Source organism: Atractosteus spatula, chromosome 2 (genome assembly GCF_055471065.1).
Source record: "Atractosteus spatula isolate fAtrSpa1 chromosome 2, fAtrSpa1.hap1, whole genome shotgun sequence".
NCBI classification, from domain to species: Eukaryota; Metazoa; Chordata; class Actinopteri; order Semionotiformes; family Lepisosteidae; genus Atractosteus; species Atractosteus spatula.
Window position 1 is genome coordinate 63,169,226 of NC_142707.1, and position 22,286 is coordinate 63,191,511.

At 38.7% G+C, this 22,286-nt stretch overlaps 1 protein-coding gene across 1 annotated transcript in view; it reads left to right on the plus strand.

Moving 5' to 3' along the window:
• arhgef10 (Rho guanine nucleotide exchange factor 10) overlaps nt 1-22,286 on the plus strand; it is a 99,662-nt gene that overhangs the window by 16,735 nt on the left and 60,641 nt on the right. The window contains exons 2-9 of the mRNA XM_088908182.1: nt 2,561-2,668; nt 11,866-12,078; nt 13,378-13,668; nt 15,806-15,845; nt 16,885-16,973; nt 17,437-17,493; nt 17,670-17,854; nt 20,208-20,324. Coding sequence (XP_088764308.1) covers nt 2,632-2,668; nt 11,866-12,078; nt 13,378-13,668; nt 15,806-15,845; nt 16,885-16,973; nt 17,437-17,493; nt 17,670-17,854; nt 20,208-20,324 — 1,029 coding nt within the window. The 5' untranslated portion in view covers nt 2,561-2,631. The remainder of the gene's footprint in view (nt 1-2,560; nt 2,669-11,865; nt 12,079-13,377; nt 13,669-15,805; nt 15,846-16,884; nt 16,974-17,436; nt 17,494-17,669; nt 17,855-20,207; nt 20,325-22,286) is intronic.

Sequence of the window (22,286 nt, forward strand, 5' to 3'; positions counted from 1 at the left end):
CAGATTTAGTTAAGTTAGAAGTACAGCAAGTGCAGTGCTTAACAAAAGCAAAGCCATCTGCATGTGTTTTATATACACAGGGTATTAAGATTAGAATTGCTTCGTTTTTAAAAGAAAACAACTTTATGTATCATAATAATTTAATTGGAGTGCTCTGGATATGTTCAGTTTAAGAATGTTTTCTTTATTAAAGCTTAGATTGAATTGAACATACCATCAATTGATCATGTAGTACTCAACCTGAACATATAAATCAAGTATCTGTATTTTAATTCATACAACTGGATTGGCATTATAGTTACCCTGACATATACACAGAAACCATGACAGACACCAGGACAGGTGTGACTAAAAAAGAATGGATGAAAATGGAAAGGAAATCATTTCCTTTATTGTATTGTCTTGAACTTCAAACATGACTTGGGAGGAACAGCTTTAATTTGTAAATATTTTTTATTTTTAACTGTGTCACAGATTAAAATCTTATTACACCCCTTTTCTCTTCTCATCTGCGCTGGTATTATACTGTATATAAATCACTTATTCTCTTAACCAAACAGGATACTTACTCCATCTTGTTAAGGTGCTACACTGAATCTGTATTTTATTGTTTGGACTATATTGGATGAACTATGAGGTACTACTAGCCACTGTCAGCTATTGAATTGTCTCACAGCTACCCTTCAAAAAGAGTCCTTAGCATTTCTCATTGTTCCATTTTATTTCCTAAATTTACAGCCAACTTTCAAACCTGAGAACTACTTAATGCATAGGGTTTCTGCAGAGAGATGACAGTACTGTTATGTGTGAGGACAATTAGAGAGCAGTCTAGTACTGATACAGTGACAGGGAGTAAAACACCATGACTAACAGTGGCAAATTATCTGAACAGTAGTACTAGATATGTATTAACTAACACCATGCAAACTGCTGACGTTATAAAACAAAATAATAAGAATTGAAACGTTTCATAGTATTTGAAAGATATTAAGTGGAAACATAACTTTTAGAGCTAAAATGACAGTATGCAAAAAATATAGATGTGTTTCTTATGGGTTCTACTGGGTCTTTAAACATACAGTAAATGTGCAGAATGTGTCTTCAGAATCATGAGAATCGTTACATTGTCAGAAGTCATTTTTGTATAGATTTCTTTATATGGAGTTAAAATATTCAGAACTGCATACGTGTTAATGGTTACATCTTGGCCACAAATAACAGTCTGTTGTCCAGGGCATCTGGAATGATGGCATGGGCTTTATCAGAAAAACAGCCAGCATCTAGATTATCAGATAAATTAGCCCAGCTCTCATTGTTCCATCTTCAGCACCAGCCATCAGGTTTTAATATTTTCATGGAGCTAGAGAATGTAGTTGATGGCCAGATCAGTGAAATGGGGGTCAGTATAGAGCTTGATAAACACATGATAAACATTCCTTAGTGTGTTTGCCAAATAATGAGTCAGATTCTCTGACTAGCCCCCAATAAAGTCTTCCATGTTACCATTTTACGTATACCTTTTCTGTCTTTGGGTTTTTACTAATTCTCTGTATAGGATTTTGGTTTTTGATGTCCTTTATGTAATATGTGGAATTAAAAACTTGTACAGAAGTGTTTAGTGACGTTCTCTCTGTTTAACCTCCAACTCCTCAAATGTTGCATAAAGATAGCCCTATACTGAAGGGACAGTATAAGCACAATTAGCAATAATGATCAAAACAACCTGGGAATGATAAAAACTTCTAAGGCGTTGGACCACCAACACAGAAATACGATCATATACTATTCATTCTCCTTCACTGGAAAAGGACTTCATCAGGACACTGCTGTTCAGAGAACATTAACAGCTCATCTCTGCCGTACAGTTGAAATTGTGGTCAGCATAAATACTTTTAGAATTTGCTAGAGTTGTGTGTGTATATAAAAAGTACCGTGACAGCAACTGGTGGTCTCTCTCAGTAGAGGACGTCGGTCTACATCCTTTTTTATAGGACCTTAAAATTATCAATGAGGAAAGATCTGGAATTAGCCGTAATTTAGACCAATTATGTAAGTAGTTGATTCAAGTACCTTGCTGGTCCAAGGTGGAATGGAAACCAGATGACAGATCAGCCCTCCAGGACCAAGAGTAAACATTAGAGTTCCACATCAAGTACTTATAAAAGAGCCATAAAAAGACTCAGAACTGAAGTTTAGTAAGTCGAGAGATACAGAAGCAATGGTTATTAGGAGGGAGTGTGACGAAACAGCTGGTTAAACGGATTTACAGATGGAGGGCTTGCATTTTTGCTGTTGTCTGTAAGACAGTACAGCAGCTGTAAATGTAATGCACCCCTGGGAAATTAGCTTGCAAAGCCACATTAATGCACACTGTTTCAAGTGCTACACTGTAATTCTAGCTATGCTCATGTTTGTGACATTACAGTGATTGCACAATTGTTTTGAGCAAAGGTGTTTGTATGAACAGCCCTTTATTCCCATAGCTAAGAAATCATTTTGTTTTTCAAAGGTAATTTTGTACTGTTGTGCATCATGTTAATGGTCTCTTTTTTTCATGTAGGGATATGCTTGGTGCTGAAGAATTTTCACCAGAGTTAAGAATAAATATCCACTAGACAGCCAACATTCGACATGGACGTAGAAGAGTTCCCTCCCCCTCCACCGGAAGGTAATTGTCTGTATCGGGGTTATCGGCTTCTTCCTACCCACTTCCACTGAATTCAAGCCCTCGCGCTTCAGGACAGTCCTGGGCAATCCTGTGATCACTATGTTATGTCCAATAATCCTTGTCTTAATGGGGCAATTAATATCTTTTGTTTTCATATAAATCACCAAAGCCTATGATTACAGATCAATCTGGCCTGTGTTTTATGTACCTTTGCAGCGTTCTGGGTGACACGTAGCAGTCATTATGCTGCAGCAGCCCCTATTAAATCGGGTATAAAACACTGTGGGAAAATGGGATATCAAGGAAATGGATACTGGAGCCCAGTGCTTGAAGTTAGTAATTAGAAACTTGAATAACGTTGGTGCAGCTTTATGTTAATGTGCTAGTACCACAATTATTTTATTAATATTTTTAGATTTAGTGAGATTTGTCTGATCTTCACATTGTATTCCTTTGTTTTACTATTATGTAATAAAAATGGTAATAGCCTAATTACTATAATTTCATAATAATTATCTGTTAACAACTTATGATTTTACAGGATAAAAAGACCTATTTATCATTCATATAGATATTTGTTTTTAATATGAATGAATAGATTTATTTTCTATGATGATTGTACTGTAAGTCAAATAGACAGCTCCAAGCTAGGGGCCATTGAGCATGTCTGGTTGCTAGCAGGTAATTGGATCTCATCTGAGCTGTTTCTTGGAAGAAGCCAAGGTCTCAGCTTCAATAACATGGCTGGGTAGCTCACTCCAGCCCCCACAATCCTTTGTTTCTCCAGTTTCTTTTGCAAAGGACTTGATTTGAAAAATAATAATAGACTTTGGCTTGTTTGTGCAATTATTCTGTTACATTCTGAGATGATTGCCTAGTTTCAGGAGTGATGTTTCTTATGTGTAGACAGTAAATATTAACTATTAATCGAGTTCCACAATTTCAATCTCTGACTTAGTTTTTCGGCACTATTTTATACCTTAATAGCCTAATTAGTCAATTGATGTTTCTCTTATAGCCAAAATGCGGACTTAACTATTCCCAGTACTTCACAAAGAATACAGTATATCACTTGTGCAAAGTCTCCTTCAGTCGGCCAGTGAATTTGCAAGGCAAGCTCGACCCGTTGTGACATCACAAACATTAATTAGCCACAGCCAGGTGGTGAACTGGAGTCTGCGATAACAGCATCATCTCCAAAGTTGGGGCAGCATGCTGACTATACCATCAAACTGCACCGATAATTTTGTTGACATCTAGGCGGCATGCAGACACATGAAGTTCTGCAGATTTTTGCCCACTACATTTTAAGCATTTTGGTTTCTCTTCTAATACACTGCCAGAAAACACCATCTTTGCATGTTTTTAGAGGAGTTTGTTGACTGGTAAGGGGCAGTTTGTTTATTTATCAAATTGTGAGTTTTACGTCATAGCATAATTTTTCCGATGTGAGCTTTGATGTGAAATATATTTGGGTCAGTACACTGCATTTTGTTTTGTTTTTAAAAGGTTGCCTGAGTGGCTTTGGCAGTACTGGGTAATACGTTGACTTAATGTGATAAAATAAGATGTAACTTCACCATCTGCCCACAGCAGCTGGGCACTTTACCAACAGTTCAGGCATTCAGCAACTGCCGACTTCAGCATCTGTTCATACATCTACAGTTCTCTCCAGATATATTCGTACCCTTAATACAGTGAAACTGCTCGACGGGTTTAGCAAAAATAAATGCCAAATTGCATTTATGCCAACTATATATGTACCCGTATCCATCCAAAAGACACAGGTGCCTACTTAGAAAATTATATAATTGCTAGAACTGCAAGCTGTTTAAGCTACTGATTGCTGTAGTACAGCATGGTTCAAACGGCATTGTAGTCTTTGCTTGTGCAGGAAATATTTATATCAGTAATTGTGCTTGATAATTGATGAATACATTAAGCTTCAGAGCTTCTAGTGCTGTTGTAACCGTGGGCGTTATAGAAATGCTGAAAAAGAATTGAATCATGACAACTGTATGATTGTTATGTTTAAAGACTTTTAAAAGTGCATGACACTAGTTTTTAAAATATTCTGACTTTATATTATTTAATTCCTGATCACAAAACTTTTTCGTTCGAGCTTATTTTGTTTTAATGTTTCTGCCAACATAAGAAGAACTAGAAGCACATTCAATTTGTTCAATAAATATCTGGATGCAGATCCTGTTGTGTATTGTAGTAACGCTAGTAGCATTTACAAAATATCTGCTATATTGTTGGAGAGATGTGTATTTGAATAATAAAAGCCATGATGGTTTGACCCCTGGTGAAGTATTTGCTGTATATCAGAAGGTATTTAGAAGTTATTAAAAATGCTATGAAAGTTCTTAAAAGTTTATGTGTATTTCTTGTTAAAATGGTTTGAATGGTTCTCATATTTTCTCAAATAAAAAAAAAAACATACTTGAAATTTTAAAAATATGGGAGAAAGAGCTTTTTAAATCAGACTCCAGACTCCAACAACTGGTTATATCCCCGACTTTTTGCTTTTGCTTGACACTCTAAGCAAATTGATTTCAAGTCATAGATTCCAAGCCTCTGCCTCTTGACAATACGTAGGATGAAACTGAGAAGTGAAGTGTGGAAGAGAGCAAAACCCGAACAATGAACTCTGTATTGCAATTTTTGAATACTGCAGTGTCAGAAGTACAGAAGCCTTTAATAAAAGAATGCATCTCCCAGCTGGACTGCTGTGTTCTTTGTTGGTGAGAGATGCCTGAATTTCATCTGAAAGAGTGACTAATTTTACAGAGCAGGGCCAAGCAGTGGGGACAGAAGAACAAAACCATATTGTTGTGATGAATTGTCGATTGTTTGACCAGTCAAGTTGCTGCTAGCTTTTTACGCAGTGAACATCTAAATTCTTTTTATTTCCTTATTTCCATCTTGAAATAAACTAGAACTGACTGTACTACTAAAAGTAATGAGAATGATTTAAATGTACATGGTCTCTTCTCAATTACTATTTTTATGTCCCCTTTCTTTTTGGTTAAACTGTTTAAAAGCAAACACAGTACAGGAAAAATAACTGAACAGATTTTATGTCTTCCTTTCTGGGATCTTTATGTTTCTTGAGATCCTCCACCAACCTCTGTGCAGTTAAAGAATTTGAAGATTAAAAAAAAAACTGGTGTTTTTTTTCTTTGGACTGTGCAGATGCACACTGCTGTGGTGGCCTGAATAATAAAAATGAATGAGTGTGGGAATCTCTTCACTTTTATTAAGTATTAAACAGGAGCTTCTGGCTGTGCTCCTCAGTGTCATTATTTCTTTTCATTAATATTTCTTGCTATCCAAAGTGTTCATCTGAGCACATCGTATTTAACAGAGCCATATAGTGAAAATTGCAAAAATATTCTTTTATTTTTTTCAGCTGTGGGATGAACAGGGTTTCATTTATCCATTTTTTGAACCGCTTCTTTTAATTCAAGGTCGAATTTAGGTTTCATTCGCATTAGCAGAAAGGTGTTTTGACGTGCAAAGCATTCAGAATGAGCGTTCAAGGGGCAATATACTGTAAGCTAAGATAACTAATTGGTAAAAATGATAAAATGTGCTTCTCTTTGACTCCTTTACCTTACGTTTGCCCCACTATGTCAATGACGTTCTTAGGGAAGTGTCTTTTGTGAAGGGCATGACTGAAAAGAAGTGGCACAGTGACTCAGTGGTCAGCACTGCTGCCTTGCGGTGCTGGGGCCCTGGGTTCAATTCCTGGGGTGCTATCCGCATGGGTTTTGTTATGCTCTCCTTGTCTTTGCATGGGTTTTCTCTGGGCGCTCTGGTTTCCTCCCACAATTCAAAGACATACTGGTAGGTTAATTGGCTTCTGGGAAAACTGTCCCAGGGGCAAGTGTGGTCTGTGTGTGCCCTGCGATGGACTGGTGTCCCTTTCAGGGTGCTCTTCTATGACCCTGAATTAGAAGAAGAGGTTAGAGAATGAAAGGATAACTTAAAAAGTGAAGACTCAACGGGATTTACAATATTTCAAACAGGACAGTGGAAAATGTTTTTCAGTTGTTTTTGTACAAATGTTTCCCTCTTTGCGGACAAGGTACTATGTTTCTTACCATGCTACAGTATGCAGGCATGTAACTGTTGTATCAAGGACAGAACACTCCTAAAACGTTTAGTTGATATAAAGTACCTGTATAGAGAGTAGCCAAAATATCAGCCTGTGCTGTTCTGTAATTTATAACCTAAAGTTAGCTGCCTTGTGAACATGGATAATTGAAAGCCTTCTATAAATACGTTCTTGCTTGTCTTTCTGTGCTGTTATGTGCCGAATGGCAGATGGAAACAGAGATAGGCTTGTGTTCCAGGTGTTCCTGATACTATCATTACTTTGTAAGTGCTCTCAGTCTTTAAGGTCTGATAGGTTAAATGGAACCTGACACTATAAAAAACTCATTCTCTTTGCACTTCCCAGTTTCAGATGGTAAATAAAATCTGTTTTACACAAGATGTATGCGCAGTCATACTTAGTTAGCATTTCTTTGTTTTTATTTTACAGGCTCCACTGCAAAACATGTTTTAGAGAGCACCCATAAATTTGTTCTTTATTGGTTCTCAAGTCTAAATACATCAGCTGGGAAAGCCTGATTAAGATTGAACTACTGTATGGTTTCTATACTCCATTAATGAACACAAAGTTACGTTTGCTGACATTTGTTCTAAAATGCGTGCAATGTAAAGAGATTTAAGAAAGCTCTGAGTATATTCTGTTTATTTTACGGGTCCTGTTTATGATTTAATGCTTTTTATTAATGTGGCAGCTTATGCGGAGGTTCTATAGTCTTGAGAGTTAAAACAGTTTTGATATAGAGCCCAGTATTCACAGTATTCCAAATGGCCTGCAGAGAGGGAGCTGTTGGTGCAGAATCCTCCAGATTGTCAAAACTGCATCAGCGTGCATGTCCTCTCCTCTCTGTACCACGAGACAACTGTCTGTACAGAAATTCTAAAACCTACACATCTAGCAGTATTGTCACAACTGGGGCAGCAAGATAATTGCCGTAAAGGAATACATCAGTAAATGACTGTACTTGTACATTGTTATTAGAACACAAGGACAGTTATAAACGAGAGGAGGCCATTCGGCCTGTATACTGTAGCTTGTCCTTATTTTACAGCTCTCCGTGGCCTCCTTCTCCCTCCTTCTCGAAGGAAACCAAACCCCAAACACTGCTCCCACCGACTCGGCAACCTAGGGACCTCCAGCCCAATTCAGAATCCCAGTTTCTCCTGGACATTAACGCTCCACGGATCACCGACTCCCTTCGCTCCTGCCCAGTTTCTCGCACACAGCTTTTCCCGGCTGTCGGTCTGATCCCCAGCTATCCGTATCGAGCAACACCAGTCCACTCACGGCTCTTCCAGCAGCCAAATCAGCCTGACGTCCTGTGCTTCTTCTGCGGGCCGGTCGCACATCCCATTGACGTAGCCATAGTTGTCTCCGGGGCAGCCCTCCATTATTCTTCTCACTGTTTCACTCTCTCTCACCCTCCTTTTCGCTTCTTCTCTCTTCTTAACGTTTCCCCTTTCCATCATCGGCCTTCCTTCCTCCCCGCCTAAGGTCCCAGCACTCTCCTCCATGTCTTGCCTTTACTCTGCTCCCCACTTGGTCCCTCAGGAGCCCCTCTGGCCCCAGCAGCTTGCTGCCCTCTCAGCGTGGGTCCGACTGTGTAGCTCCTTCCACGTCTGCTCGTCTACTTCCTCTACCCCCGGCACCCCCAGCACCCGTGCCTCGGCGCTACCCGTACGAGCGTCCTGGTCGCGGCCCAGGTAGTGGCGAAGACAGGCCTCCCTCCTCTCCCCTCTGGCACCTAGCGTGGGGCAGTCTGCGCCTTGGCTTTGTCTCCTTCTCCTTCTCCAGGCGAGTTCGACCAGCAAAACTCACAGATTCAAAATCACGCCTCTGCTCCGAGTTAAATTAGGGTTACTGAAGTAGCAACTAAAGCACTGACAGCATGTGCTTCACGCAGTCATTCACTGTATTTATTGGAACATTTGTTTGCTTGTCTCATCAGAAATTATGGGAGGTAAACAACACACTTATCCGTTCTGTCTGCTTCCCGTTGGTGAGTGCTGCACATTCCTATCGAAGAAGCTGGTAAAACTGTGGGAGGTGGCTGTCGTCTGGCATTTTCCCTTCTAGCGGTTGAGAATAAACCCAGAAGTCCTTGTTGTGTTTTAATAAAATCATTTTACTATTAGTTTTATTAACTCTCCTGTTACAAATTCTGTCAGACCTCCTGTTTTCAGTTTAGCACTAATGAAGAAACGGCTAATTCTTTTAACGTGTGTTTAATCTTCAATGAAGCATTGTGTGACTGAATATCCTGATTCAAAGTCTGAGAAGAAACTAATTCAGAAATAAAATAAAAAAACATTGTAAGCATGTCAAGAATGTAGAGCCTAGCAACAGCTTTTAAACTCGTATTTTGGAGATGTTATGTACTATAAAAAAAGCAGTGTCCAGAAATAAAAAATCTTTTTAAAACCTTAAATGCTGTATCCCCTACAGTAACTTCAGTTGCCATAGCAAGTGAAATCCACTGGTGTGGCTTACAGCATGCATAATCAATTGATTCATTGGCTAAGTAAGTTGTTGATTATTTTAAAAATAAACTTACTCCCAGTAATAATATAAATAAAACACACAGGATAGTACTCCTAACTGAGGTGAGATGTTTTCTGCATTAATTCAACACCAAACTTAAATTCAGTTCGGTAGTTTGGTCAGACTTTAATTTCAGTAGTTCAGTGCGACAGAGGGATGAAAGATGTAGAAAGTGTTTGGCATGACTCACCTCGCTGAGGGAGTGGCAGCTGAGCCATGTGGAAAGGCTGCCCAACCAGCCCCCCCCCCCACTATGGCGAGGTCTGAGCTGGGGAGTTTGCTGCAAGGGGGCAGATGGGTAGGCAGGGGTGTACGAGAGGGTTACGTGAAGGGAAGGCCTGGGTACGAGTCTTAAAAAAATGAGGCAGTCGGATGCGTGCGAAATTAGGATCTAACCTTCCCAAATGTCTCTAATAAACTTCATTAAGGCAGAGAAGGGGCATGATTTGTAACGATGGGGCAGTCTAAACCCCAAGAGAAGAGTGATATTTGTATGTGATGTTTATGGAACAAGTAAAAGGTTTATTCCATGCTGAAAAGAGAAGAAAGGAACCATAACGTTTTGGCTTTGGAGCCTTCTTTATAGTTGTATTTGTAGGTAATATTATATTTGTATTTGTACAGTAGGTACGTTGACATGGATGAAATGAGGGTTTTACCTCCTTCTGAGTTTTTGTTTTAAAGCCCATTGAATAAATACAGAACCTGAAGGCTGCAGTATCAAAAAGGAAGTAAAACTTTGAAAGGCCATTCATAATGCAATAGTCTGGGCTCCTTAGTTTCAGATGCTGTTGGTTAACGAAGGTCTGTGTAAGATTCTTAATGGGAATTGAAGGGACCTTGATGTCACCATTAAAGTTTCTATTGATTTATTCACTGGCACGAAAAACAGAGAGATTAAATCACTCTGCTTGTCTCACAGACTCATGGAAAATGTCTTTTTTCTTCCTTTCCAAACTCAGGTAATTGAGAGTTAATCATTGTTCAGCAGCCGCTCTTAATTGGGAGACAACAACAAATCCATTTCCATGATACATTGTGGGAGTTTTTGTTTTTGCATGGATATTTCCCTTCAGTCGATTAGAATTCAGTTTAACGTTGAGAATGGAACAAAGTTAAGCTGTGCACAGGGCACCTGTGGAATATTTCCCAAAAAAACTGTGGGAGTGTTAACAATTCACACGTTTAAATACTGCAAGAGTTTGGAGACTCTCACAATGCCATCTCCTCCCTGTTCTGTTTAGCTTGATTTATGGGGTACTGATCTATTACCATAGTAGCCTAATATTAACATTTGTATAACCTTTTTTTTCATCTTTAATATTTCTGACCACTTTCACTTCTTTTCAGTTTTTGTTAAGTATTGTCTTCTCCATGTAAAAAAAATGTGGCAGTGCTTTAGAAACTAGAGCTTCAGAGCAGACCGTCAACAGACATGGTGATGGCAGAGTTTGTCACACGAGGGATCAGCTGCCATCTTTGTGGCTCAGCTATACACCAGCTCAGCAATACAGAGTTGATGCAAGCCATATTAATCTGGTATAAGGATTGTTTTCGTCTCATAGGTAACATTACTTGTATGATAAAACAGGACATTTGAAAACTGTTTTAGACAGGACAATTAATTCAGAGACACATAGTTGGAATTTCATTTTCTGACTTTTGTGGTACATTTGGTCCTTATGGTCCATCAACACTTAATTACAGTTATGAAAAATGCCAAGTGTTGTAAACTCTGAACTTCTGAGTTACAGCTTTTAAATAGAATAAGTATTCTGATAACTACAGCATTGTCGTTTTACCTTGTTATTATAATATGAGAAGTACTGTATGAAAAAGTGATCTGTGACTTCAGAAGTCGACTAGTAGATAGCACATTGGCAAAAAAATGAGTACAATCTGATTATATTTTTTATAGCTCCAAACTGACATTCCTGTTGCCATGGCGTTTTGATTCACACTGTGATATAATGTGACTATCACTGTGCTTCATGTCTCAGCTGGCATTTTAGTTTTTTTGCCAGCTTTGAAGGAAGGCATTCCTTTTTTATTTAGATAGAATTAGAATAGCATTTAGAAATAAGTGCCTTGAAAGATTTTTCATCTGAAATGTCTTTCTGTTCTACTCAAATAAGACCAGCCCCTTTAAAAAAATGTTTACTTAGTGTCCTTCATGTCAAAGAATACGTATCTAATTTTATTGTAAAGCCATATATAACGGAGTTGATAAATTTCTGAGTTGTATTTGAATTTTTATTGTCTTCCAGTGTGTTGTACAGAAATGTTATGATTTTTTTAATGAAATGTTCCCATCCCACTTGATTAAGCCAGATGATTTGACCTTTGTGGATGTCTTTATGTGTTGGAGAGATTACTTTATTCAAGGCCAGGATGCACTGAGTGACCAGTTGACTGACTGGTGGAGGAAACTCAGTATTAGTGGTTCGAGTGGCCAGACGACAGAGCAGCAGCTCTTATTGAGAGGGTATATCAGGATATCAAACAGCATGAAAAAAACGTCTTCCTCTCTCTGTAGCGCTGGAGGAAGACTTGCCATATGCCGACGAAGAGGAAGGAGAGCAGTTTGCGTTTGACGACAGTGGGGACGAAGTTCCTGAAGCTGACAGACAGCCTCCTGTTCCCCCTGTGCCTGATTACGAGAACCAGTTCGATGCTCAAGATCCCCAGGCCTTTCAGCATGGTCCTTCAGAAGGGCAACCACTTAGTAGAAGACACAGCAGCCCTGGAGGTAATGTGTCCGAAGTCTCTCATCCAAAGAAAGACCCACATTCCCAAGGTGGCTTCCCATGTTGCCACATTTAATTTTACAGTTTTTAAGGAAAAACAAACTTCACCTGGTGCTAATCTAGTACTGTAATTCTAGTGCTTAAAGTGATTTTTTTTCCTTGAGTGCCCTTAAATGTTAGTGCCTTCCATAATATCAGTGAATCTAAAAATATTTTTAAGTTTCTGTATCCTTCATTATGCATGCACTTTTGTGTTCTTAAGTCATCATGTACTGTACATTACATAGACACTGTATTTGGGTATATAAAGTAGTATCACCTGGGTCTTGACACAACACAGTGCTTTCTGGTTGCATGGAATCTTTTTGCCATTTCCCCTTCTGAGGTCTAATTGATTTGATCTTGATTTATTTGTTTTGTTTGTAACCCTGTTAGTAGCCAGACTATTACCCTGTATGTCCTCTCAACTAAAGTCTTTTTGAAGTCTCGAGATACATTAACTTTGTGTTGTGCAGGCTTCATGACTTTTCTTGCTGCCAGGACCTCATGTCAGGTTGTCTGATGAATCTAACTGGGCTTGCCCAGATCACAATTAAGTCATTTAAAAAAAACCAACAACAACATTTGGTCTTAAAGGGGATCCTGCAATGCTATTTTTATATTTCAGGGTTAGAAAGAATCAGCATTGATGAGTGAATTTCAAACCACAATAAAAGTAAAATGAGCACAGTAACTTGTAAAATACATCACAAAATAGACAAAATTTCCAGGTATGGGCAGTGCCATGTTCTGCGATTCAGAATGAGGCAACATAAACTTCTGGTGACGTGTTCTGGCCCAATGACATTGTAAACAAGCAGCCTCTTTTAATCCAAGAGAAATATTGCGTTTGATTTTGTGATAGTTTTGCAGACAAATACTACTTACTTATTAACTCTGCATGCAGATCACGTTGGAACATTTCTGCAGTGAATTGTCTGATGCACAGCCTGTATTTATACACTCGTCCATCCCATACCATTATTCATGACAGAGACTAGTGAACAGGAAGGGGCCACTTTGCTTCGAATGCGAGCTGCGTCAACGTGGCGACTTAGAGTACTTTAACAAAGTTCACGGTTTTGTGCTTAATTTGAAGTTTGTAATTTGTTCTTATAACATCAATGTATTTTGTTACCAAGATTCAATAACCGGTCTGAGAAATGGAGACTGCAGTTCCCCTTTAAAAAGGCAGGTTGAGGGTGAGGTTACGTGCTGCTCCATTTTTGTGTGAGACAAATGTCCTGTTTTCGTTTTCCCAGAGCAAGATGGTTCCAGTGAAGAACGTATGCCTCCTTCTGCGGCCCCCAGGACCATCTCTAGGTCTGGGAGGGCAAACCCCTACTCTGTCATCGACATCAGCCCCCTCCAGCAACAGCCTTGCTCTCCAGACACAGAGGCAGGTGGCCCAGAGGACTCTGGGAGCCAACGAGTTCCTAGTGGTTATGCGGTGCCTGTGCCCTGTGGATATGCTGTGCCCTCAAATGTTCCTCTGATCAAGCCAGCTTACTCCACTCCGGTCATCATTCGCCATCTTTCCGTTGATGAGGAAGGTAAATCCCTATTATCGGGATCACAGAATTGCTCGTGAAGTGTGCCTTCATCTTTATCTTTACTGTGGCGGAGTGGTGATTGCGCTCTGGCTCTGGTGCTGTATTTGCTGTTTCTTTCCTGTGAACCTTTTTTAGAAAGATTTACTAAAAGGAAGTGGAGACTATATTTAGTCCCCTTCAAACCTCTGGTTTTGCTGAGCTGTGCTTTTCCTTCTGTAATTTTAGTGAAGAGTTCCACGACTGGGTTAGTGTCGTGAAAATCACAGTGCAATTATGGTGAGACACTAGATGGCTAAGATGACCATGAATTGAATGTCTGAGGTTGAATGCCATCAATTATAAAGAATGTTCTGTATTTAATGTGTGTTTGTATCATTCTGTAGACAGAACTATATCCTTTGCCAGCTTACTACACCCCTCTCCATGTGAAAACGTTACAGATAAGCAATATATTAAGGAACAAAGGCAGAAACTATCAGCTGAAATCATGAAATTCCACAAAATGAATAATAATAATACAATTCCTTACATTTATATAGCGCTTTTCTGGGCAGTCCACTCAAAGTGCTTTACAGGTAATGGGGACTCCCCTCTACCACCACCAATGTGCAGCATCCACCTGGATGATGCAGCGGTAGCCATAGTGCGCCAGAACACTCACCACACACCAGCTATCAGTGGGGAGGAGAGCAGAGTGATAAAGCCAATTCATAGATGGGGATTACTAGGAGGACATGATTGGTAAAGGCCAGGAGCAAATTTGGCCAGGACACCGGGGTTACACCACTACTCTTTTTGATAAACGCCCTGGGATTTTTAATGACCACAGAGAGTCAGAACCTCAGTTTCTCGGTACGCCTCATCTGACGGATAGCACCTTTTTACAGTATAGTGTTCCCATCACTATACTGGGGCATTAGTACCCCCTACTGGCCCCACAAACACCACATGCTCTATAGTCTGGAGAGCCAAGGATTCGAACCTGGACTCTCACCAACCGTAGACAGACACCCTACAAGACGAGCCATGGTGCCACCAAGATTCAACCCATCTAGCCTGTTTGGTAGCTAGTTGATCCAAGGATCTCTTTCAGCTATTACTGGAAAAATTCAGGTTATTGGTTTCAACAACATGGCGGGATTAGCTTGTTCCACAACCCACAGCCCTTTGGGTAAGGAAGTGCCTCCTCTTCTCAGTTTTAAATGCCCTTCCACATAATATGGAATAACTTTCACAATATCAAGTAAATTAAGACCAATAAATTCAGAAAAGGCGGGACAGCTGCTTGCTGGTAAAATACATTTGACAGACTTCAGATATGTAGCTTCAAGGGTGGTAAAAAATGTGGCTGAGTTCTGTGCTCACTTGTTAAGTGAAGCGAGTGAGTTGAGCTGTCAGGGCCATGAGAGGAAATCAACAGTGTGTTTGGCTTGAGTTCTCCTGGGAACCGTGACAGGGTGCTGACTGACAGGAAAGGGGAGGCCAAGTGAATGCATTTAGATCTGGATTGGCGAAGCACATGACAGTAGGGCCTGAAAAATTCCAGCCATGGCACTGATAAAGACACATTCGACAAATTTGTATACATTACGCAAATTATAGATGCTTTTTTTTAGTTGATGTATTTGGATTGTTTGACTTTTTGAGTCAAAATTTTGAAATTTTGAGTACTAGTCCTCTCTGCATGAGATATTTTGCAAACCATACGCTTTAAAATACTTTAGTCATGTTTTGCTTTATTTATGTGGTAGCTCGTTATTGAAACAAACTAATTGATGCAAAATGAAACAGTGCTCCAACTAGCTCATAAGATAACCTATGTATGTACACTATTATCAGCAGCTTTCTTGGTGTATGTAATACTGAGGCTGAGCAACGGACCACACTTTTGCAGCACAAAGGAAAACAGTTTTGACTAAGAGTATCACAACTCCCTCTTGTGGATACTTTACACCAAGCATGTTTTGATAGTTCTGTCCCCTGTCAATTTGCTGATTTTCTTTTTTCTTGCTGTGTTTGGCATAAAAAAATGCATTTCTAATTATGCCTTTTCTACTTTGTCTCGATGCTAAACAGTTGATTGATTTTTGTATTGATCCAGTGTTGTGAGCTGCACTGTTTTTTCTTCTTTCTCCAGTAACTGTCCTTGGAACCAGCAACACTCTGTCCGCAGACAGGTACAGTATGTCATATTGATTACTGCAGTTAAGTTCTCATTGTATAGTGCCGAGAAAACGTTAGTGAACTTTTAGGATTTCACATATTTGTAGGATTAGGATTTCACATATTTGTTGTTAGATCTAATAATAGATAAAGTCAACGTGATGAAAAAAATGACACAAAACATGCTACTCTTTAAAAATGTGTACGAACTCAAAATATGCAAAGATTCAATATCCATGTATCACAAAGTATGTGAACCTTTAGATTCAATAACTGGTGGCAGCCACTTGAGCAGCAATGACTGAAAAATAACATTTCCTGTAACCATTGATCAGTCTTTCACATCACTTTTGTACATTCTTTTGTACATCTGTATGTTTAGTATCACAGTCTTTCTGCAAAACCCACTTTCAGTGTAACTTGAGGTCACAAATGGATGACCTGACATCGACCTCTAGAGTCATGCAGAATTCATGTTGTATCAATGATGGCAAGACATCCAGGTTATTCTATTGATTTTTGCTAAAGAGTCCTACTTTTGACTCATCGGTCCAGGAAACATTGTTCCTAAAGGCAAACATCAGATGGGCATGGAATTTATTGCTATAAACCCTATTGTATATTTATATAAAGACTGGTTCTGATTCAAGAAACTCTCGTAGTAAAATGAAATTTCCATATTTATCTTTGGATAAAATATTTATTATAATACCCAAATATTTTTGGGGTACTGTAAGGATAGGTGTCTCTGTTGTGCTAACTCTGTAAGTAAAATTGCTGTTAGCAATCAGAACTATTACCATTTCAATTAAGACATTTGGTGTTAATATGTCTTTTGTGGTTTACTTTTGCGTTTATGATCGTAAACTGTGTATTGTATTTGAACTTTTGAGGAAATTAAGCATTTGTCCAAATTTTCTCCCATTCTGGATTGGAGAAATAATTTGTTGACTATCATATTTTTCACAGCAGGATGTACAGTAATGTAGATGATTTATTAATTTATAGTATGTTTTTTTATTAACATGTTACAATTCTTAATAAAATCTAAAGTGTTTTTAGTGAAGATCACCCAGTCATTAAGGAAGAAGATGCTTTATCAAGATGGGTTGCTGACCCAGCAAACACTGCTTGGATGGAAAGTAGGTTTTCCTAATTATACCTAAGTTCTTCTTTGTAGCTCTAATTATCTTTCACACTTCTGTTGGATCATTTCTTGAATATTTATGTCAGAATAATTCAAATATTTAAAGCAAGGCCATGCACTTTCCTCGTACTGAAATATGCTAAATGTAACAGTTATACTTTGGTGTCGTTGCTTTCATCTCTAGGTTGTAAGTTCATGTGTAAGTTGTAAGTTTTTGCTTAATTCATGAAAATGCTGCTATTGATGCAAGTTTTTTTTTCAGTTCATCCACTCATACATTTCTGGTAAAAGTTCCAGTAAGCAGGGTTACTTTCCACTTAATTAGATTTTATTTTGCAATCACTTCCTCTTTCATTTTTACTGCATTGTGGCATGACATTCTTTTTTCATTTACAACAGAGGCTGTCATCCGCCAGTACTGTCAATTGCAGGTTTTCAGAATCTCGTTTTATATCTAGATCCCGATGAAGTGATTTATGATGATGTGCCCAGGGAAAACTCAGACTCCACCACAGGTAAAGTATGTCTACTTCTATGACAGATGAGAGACCTGTGTCCCTGACAGGTTCTGCCTTCCTAAATATTTTGATTTGTTCTGTTTTTGAACCGCCTTTTGTATTGAAGCGCTTGTTTCCTCGCGTGCGTGGGTTGTTAACGAAATCTGATCTTACCTCTCTGCACGTTTCGCCAGACCCGGATGAAATGATCTACGATGATGTGGAACGGGGAGAGGAGGGAGGGAGCAGCTCTCTGGACAACGGCTGGAGCTCCAGCGAATTCGAGAGCTACGATGAGCAGAGCGACACCGAGGGCAGGACGGAGAATGGCCTTCCGGACTCCTTCCTCAGAGGAAAATCCCCCAGGAGCAAAACGCACGTGTGTAACTTCCGTTTGGTTTTCAACTCCAGCCTTCAATCCAGCAGTCAGTGGCTGGACCATCAGGATACGCTGGGAATCACTGTTTTACTGCACTGGATTGCGGGAAAGGGATGATTTAAATTCTGAGACAGTGTTGTCCACCAAATCTAATAGTTTAAGTAAAGAATTTAAACATACATAAGTAGGCCATATTAAGCCTTGCGTTTAGTACCTTTAAAAACAATTTCAAAAATTACATTTTCTTTTTCTGTTTTAAATTGGATATACGTGCTGCAAAGGAAAAATACATATTCAGGAAAATGTAACAAGACATGTTTTTCTTTTGGATTTCTTGAACAAGGAATTCATGACAAATTCCTGCTTTCAGACATAGTTTTTTTTCTGTGTAATGTACAAAAGAAAGGTAAGAAACATTGAGCAAGAGGATAAGATAATGGATAAAAGAAACATAGAAGAGGTATTATTGAAAAATGAAGTTTGGCATATATTATTCATCATTACATATTGAGTTACTCATTGTCCTTATGTAAGATACGTGATGCTGATACAAGTGTAACAGCTCTGTATTTTGGCATTGCAAACGTAACCTCATATATTACGATCGTTTTTAAACATTTTACACAATCTGCACATTTGATGTGCTTCTTTTATGTTCTCTTCTATCCTCTTGTGAAAGAAAAAAAACTCCTTTCATATAATATTTGTGCCATTAAATTTGATCCTTTTTGCGTAATTACTATGTTTCCTCAGCCTTTTTCAGAATGCTGTGAACCAAGGCCCTGTTTAAAATTGACCAGCAGTTAATGGGCTAATGGCTATGATATTCTCAAGATGACTTTCACAGAAGTGGCTTGACTGGCACTTGACTGGAGGTTTCAAACTGAATTATACAAATTAGATAGTTGTTCAGATTCGTGAGATATTTTCACAGTAAATTGTTTAGATTTTGTGCTCAGCACCATAAAGTTCAGTCAAAGGAACAAATCAGTTTTCCACAACATGCTAGTGTTAAAGTAAAATAGATTGCACTCAGAATGCTGTGTGGGCGTCTGATATTATTACTGTATTGCTTCAGGTCTAAAACATTGTGTTATCTGAGATATAAATTATTTTACATGTTTCTTGATGTTACAACAAAAAGCCATCCTTGAGAGTGACAACAAATACAGGTATAAGTTGATTCTCTATCTGTTGATTCACAAATATGCTGCTGTTATAATCGTAGATTATAACCAAGATTCCCATTACCCAAAGCTTTGCAAATACATTGCTCTGACTATCAAGTCACTAGGCACCATTTGGTGCAGATGACATAAATTCCTAGTTCTACTTTGTTACATTTAAAAACATAGTGTTTTACCTTTATTTAATACTCTTTGTATATTACTATACAATAGCATACCACAAATATGCAATGTACAGTGCATAGGATAAGGTTTCAGAAAGTTTTTTTTTATAGTGTAAGTCTTTTTAATATTGTGCTTAACTTTCACAAAGAGGGTATTAAAATAAAAGCAATAAGAGATGAGACAAGCAATTGCCAAGCTCCAGAAACTCATATCACTAGTGTCCAACACTATACAGCGGAGCTCGAAAAACAGTTAGCTATTTTCTTTACTTTTGTACATGGTAACTCTTTTAAAGGAAAAAAATATAGAGTATATACAGTACCAAAATACTTTATAGGAATCAGAAATAACCTTGTGCCAGAAGCTGTTTCAGAATTCCCCTCATGTGGGTTTGCTGTTGCACGGTGGAATTAAAACAGTGGGTCTCGACAGCATTATAATAATGCTCAGAAATAATACAAACAAAGGAGATTATTTCTGAATCAAAGACCCGAATGCAGCAAAACAATAGAAATTAGGATATTGGGTGAATTATGGATTCAATAAGCTTAATTAACCAAGACCTCAGTAGGAACAAAAGCCAGAAGGCTCAGGACCAGAACAGGAAACAGTGTTCTAAGACATTCTTATATTGTGAAAGGGAAGAGCTGTTTTTTTTAACACTTGTAATAAATACATTAACCCGGTGTCTGCTGTACTTCAGGCTTTACAAGTTGTTGTTATTGTAGTCCTTGTCTGCAGTGAAACACATCTCACTTACCCTGGAAATTCTGACTGCAAGGAATGGGGTTAAAAATCTGTGCTGAATTTCCCCATCGAGCATTATAGGTATTCTGCCAGGAAAGCCCTGGGTTTATCCTTCTGAAGGCTTCTTCAAAGAAATCTTCTGTTCTTCTTTGAAGGGTTGTTCTTTTTGAGGGGCGGGGGGGGGGGGGTTGGGTGCTTCTCTGGCTTTGCATCTTCAAAGCGCAAGTGCTAACGCTTCCCTTACTTTCGTTCAGCTTTCTCAAGATCTGACTCGCTTGAAAGAACACTATGAGAAAAAGATGAAAGATCTAATGGCAAACACAGTGGGGACAGTAGAGCTTCAGCAGATTAAGCAGAAGCACGAACGGAAGGTAAATTGAACGGTAAACACGGACTCCCACTGGGTAGAAGAGAGGTTGTCGGAAGTCAGGTTTATTTACAAACATTGGTGTATCAGCAAAGCTTAAGGACTTAAATCATTAAACCACATGCTGTCAATATTTATTATTGCTACAAGTACATTTGTAGATAATTGACATGGAATGACCCCTTAGAAGCAATACCACTGTTGTCATGTTACTGTATGTGTTTAGCTTTAGATTTTAGGATGATAGAAATCAAGGGTGCTCCCTGTATTCAATACATAACAATAGAAAGAATTTTCCTTATAGGTTCCAGGTTCTCTATAAAAACCCTTCCAAGAATGTTATTTGGAATATAAGCTTTGTACCATATCTGGCAATAATTGATGCCCTACCATGAGAAATTGAACCCCACTTCCTTTATTTTAACAGTCTGTGACAGAACCACAATAAAACCAACTACACTGTACTATGCATTTCTGGTACTGGATGAAGGAAAGGATGATGTCCTTTGGTGTCACCCATTCTTGAACATCTGGGTTCACTGATTTAAAAAAAAATCTGTATCATCGGCAAAGTCAGTTTGCCTGGTACCCAGCTTTCAGGCCATGTGTTCTGTGGCATTCAGGGAAGAGACCGCTGATGGCCCAGGCAGCGTTGTTATTCCTGCAAGAGCCCCACCTAACATTATACTGGAAAAGTGGTTTGTACCAAGGAGCACATCCACAGAGTGTACTCCAGAGCCACTTGCTCCAAAGGAGGTGAAATGGGCAGCAGCTTCTGATGCCACTGAGTCCCGACATGATCGCCACTGCACTTGTCCAGGAGCACATGAATGAGCCCCTCCAAAGACCAGACTCAAGATCTACTGGACAGAAACTGTATCGGCAACAAGTAAAGGTTAATTCCGTGTTGAAAAATAGAAAGGAGAAACACAACATTTCAGCTGGTGGGAAAGGAGGCTTGGTAGCTAAAAACTTGTGCTTTTCCTTTCTGTTTTTCCCATTACATATTCTTTTGCATCAAATTCACTCTGATGCAGCTGCCCATTTAAACCTCTGTATCAATCTGTGATGTACAGTAGAGTCTGCTTGTTCCAATGCCTTATATACCTTATACTGTAGTTCATGCATGATATAATATCAAAGGACATGCTACTAGATATTATCATGTACTGTATGTTTGTATCACAGACTCTTAAAAATAAAGGTTGTTCAGAATCAGGGATGTTCATTACTTTTATACAGTGATTAGTATAAAACAGTCCCTACTCCCCACTCATTAACCTACCAGCTTCTGTGTATTGAAAGCGTTGCACTCTTATTAATCTGTTTTTTGCCAGACTCCTTTAATTGCTGATTTTTTAAAACAGCCTGATCGGTAGTCTAAATTTCCATGAAGCATCAGTATGATCTTCCTTTTTTAGTTTCTTTAGCTACACTATCATACAAAATACAGCAACTGTTCCTCCTTTGGGCAATGTTAAATATTCTGCATGCAATATTTAATCAAAGTTTGTCAGAAGATGCGTCAGGAGATGCATTTTGTTACATCTTGCTGTATTTTTGGGTGCCAAGTGCATGGAATTCAAATCCCATCAAAGAGCTTTTTCTGCTTCGACTTGCTGGAAGATTTGCACTTCATCTCACAGTGACTCACACGTTACAGACTCTGCATGGATCTGTAAAAAAGTGTGGTATGCTTTTAAAAAAAAAAAATACTAGGGTCATGCTCATACCAGTCCCCTTGTTCAACTCATGTGTTTCAACACAATGTTTTTTTAAAGAACTCAAAATGCTTGAGTTTTTAAAGTCTAATGCAGATGTCTTTTGTTTTCATTTGAGGTTTTAGGAAAGCACCGAGAGTCAATTTGTTGTATCGGATTTGTCCTCCATATTGTTGTTACAAAGCATGTGCAGTAAAGTACGATGAGGCCTGGTTTTTACAGACGGATCTCACTTTGCCTTGCAC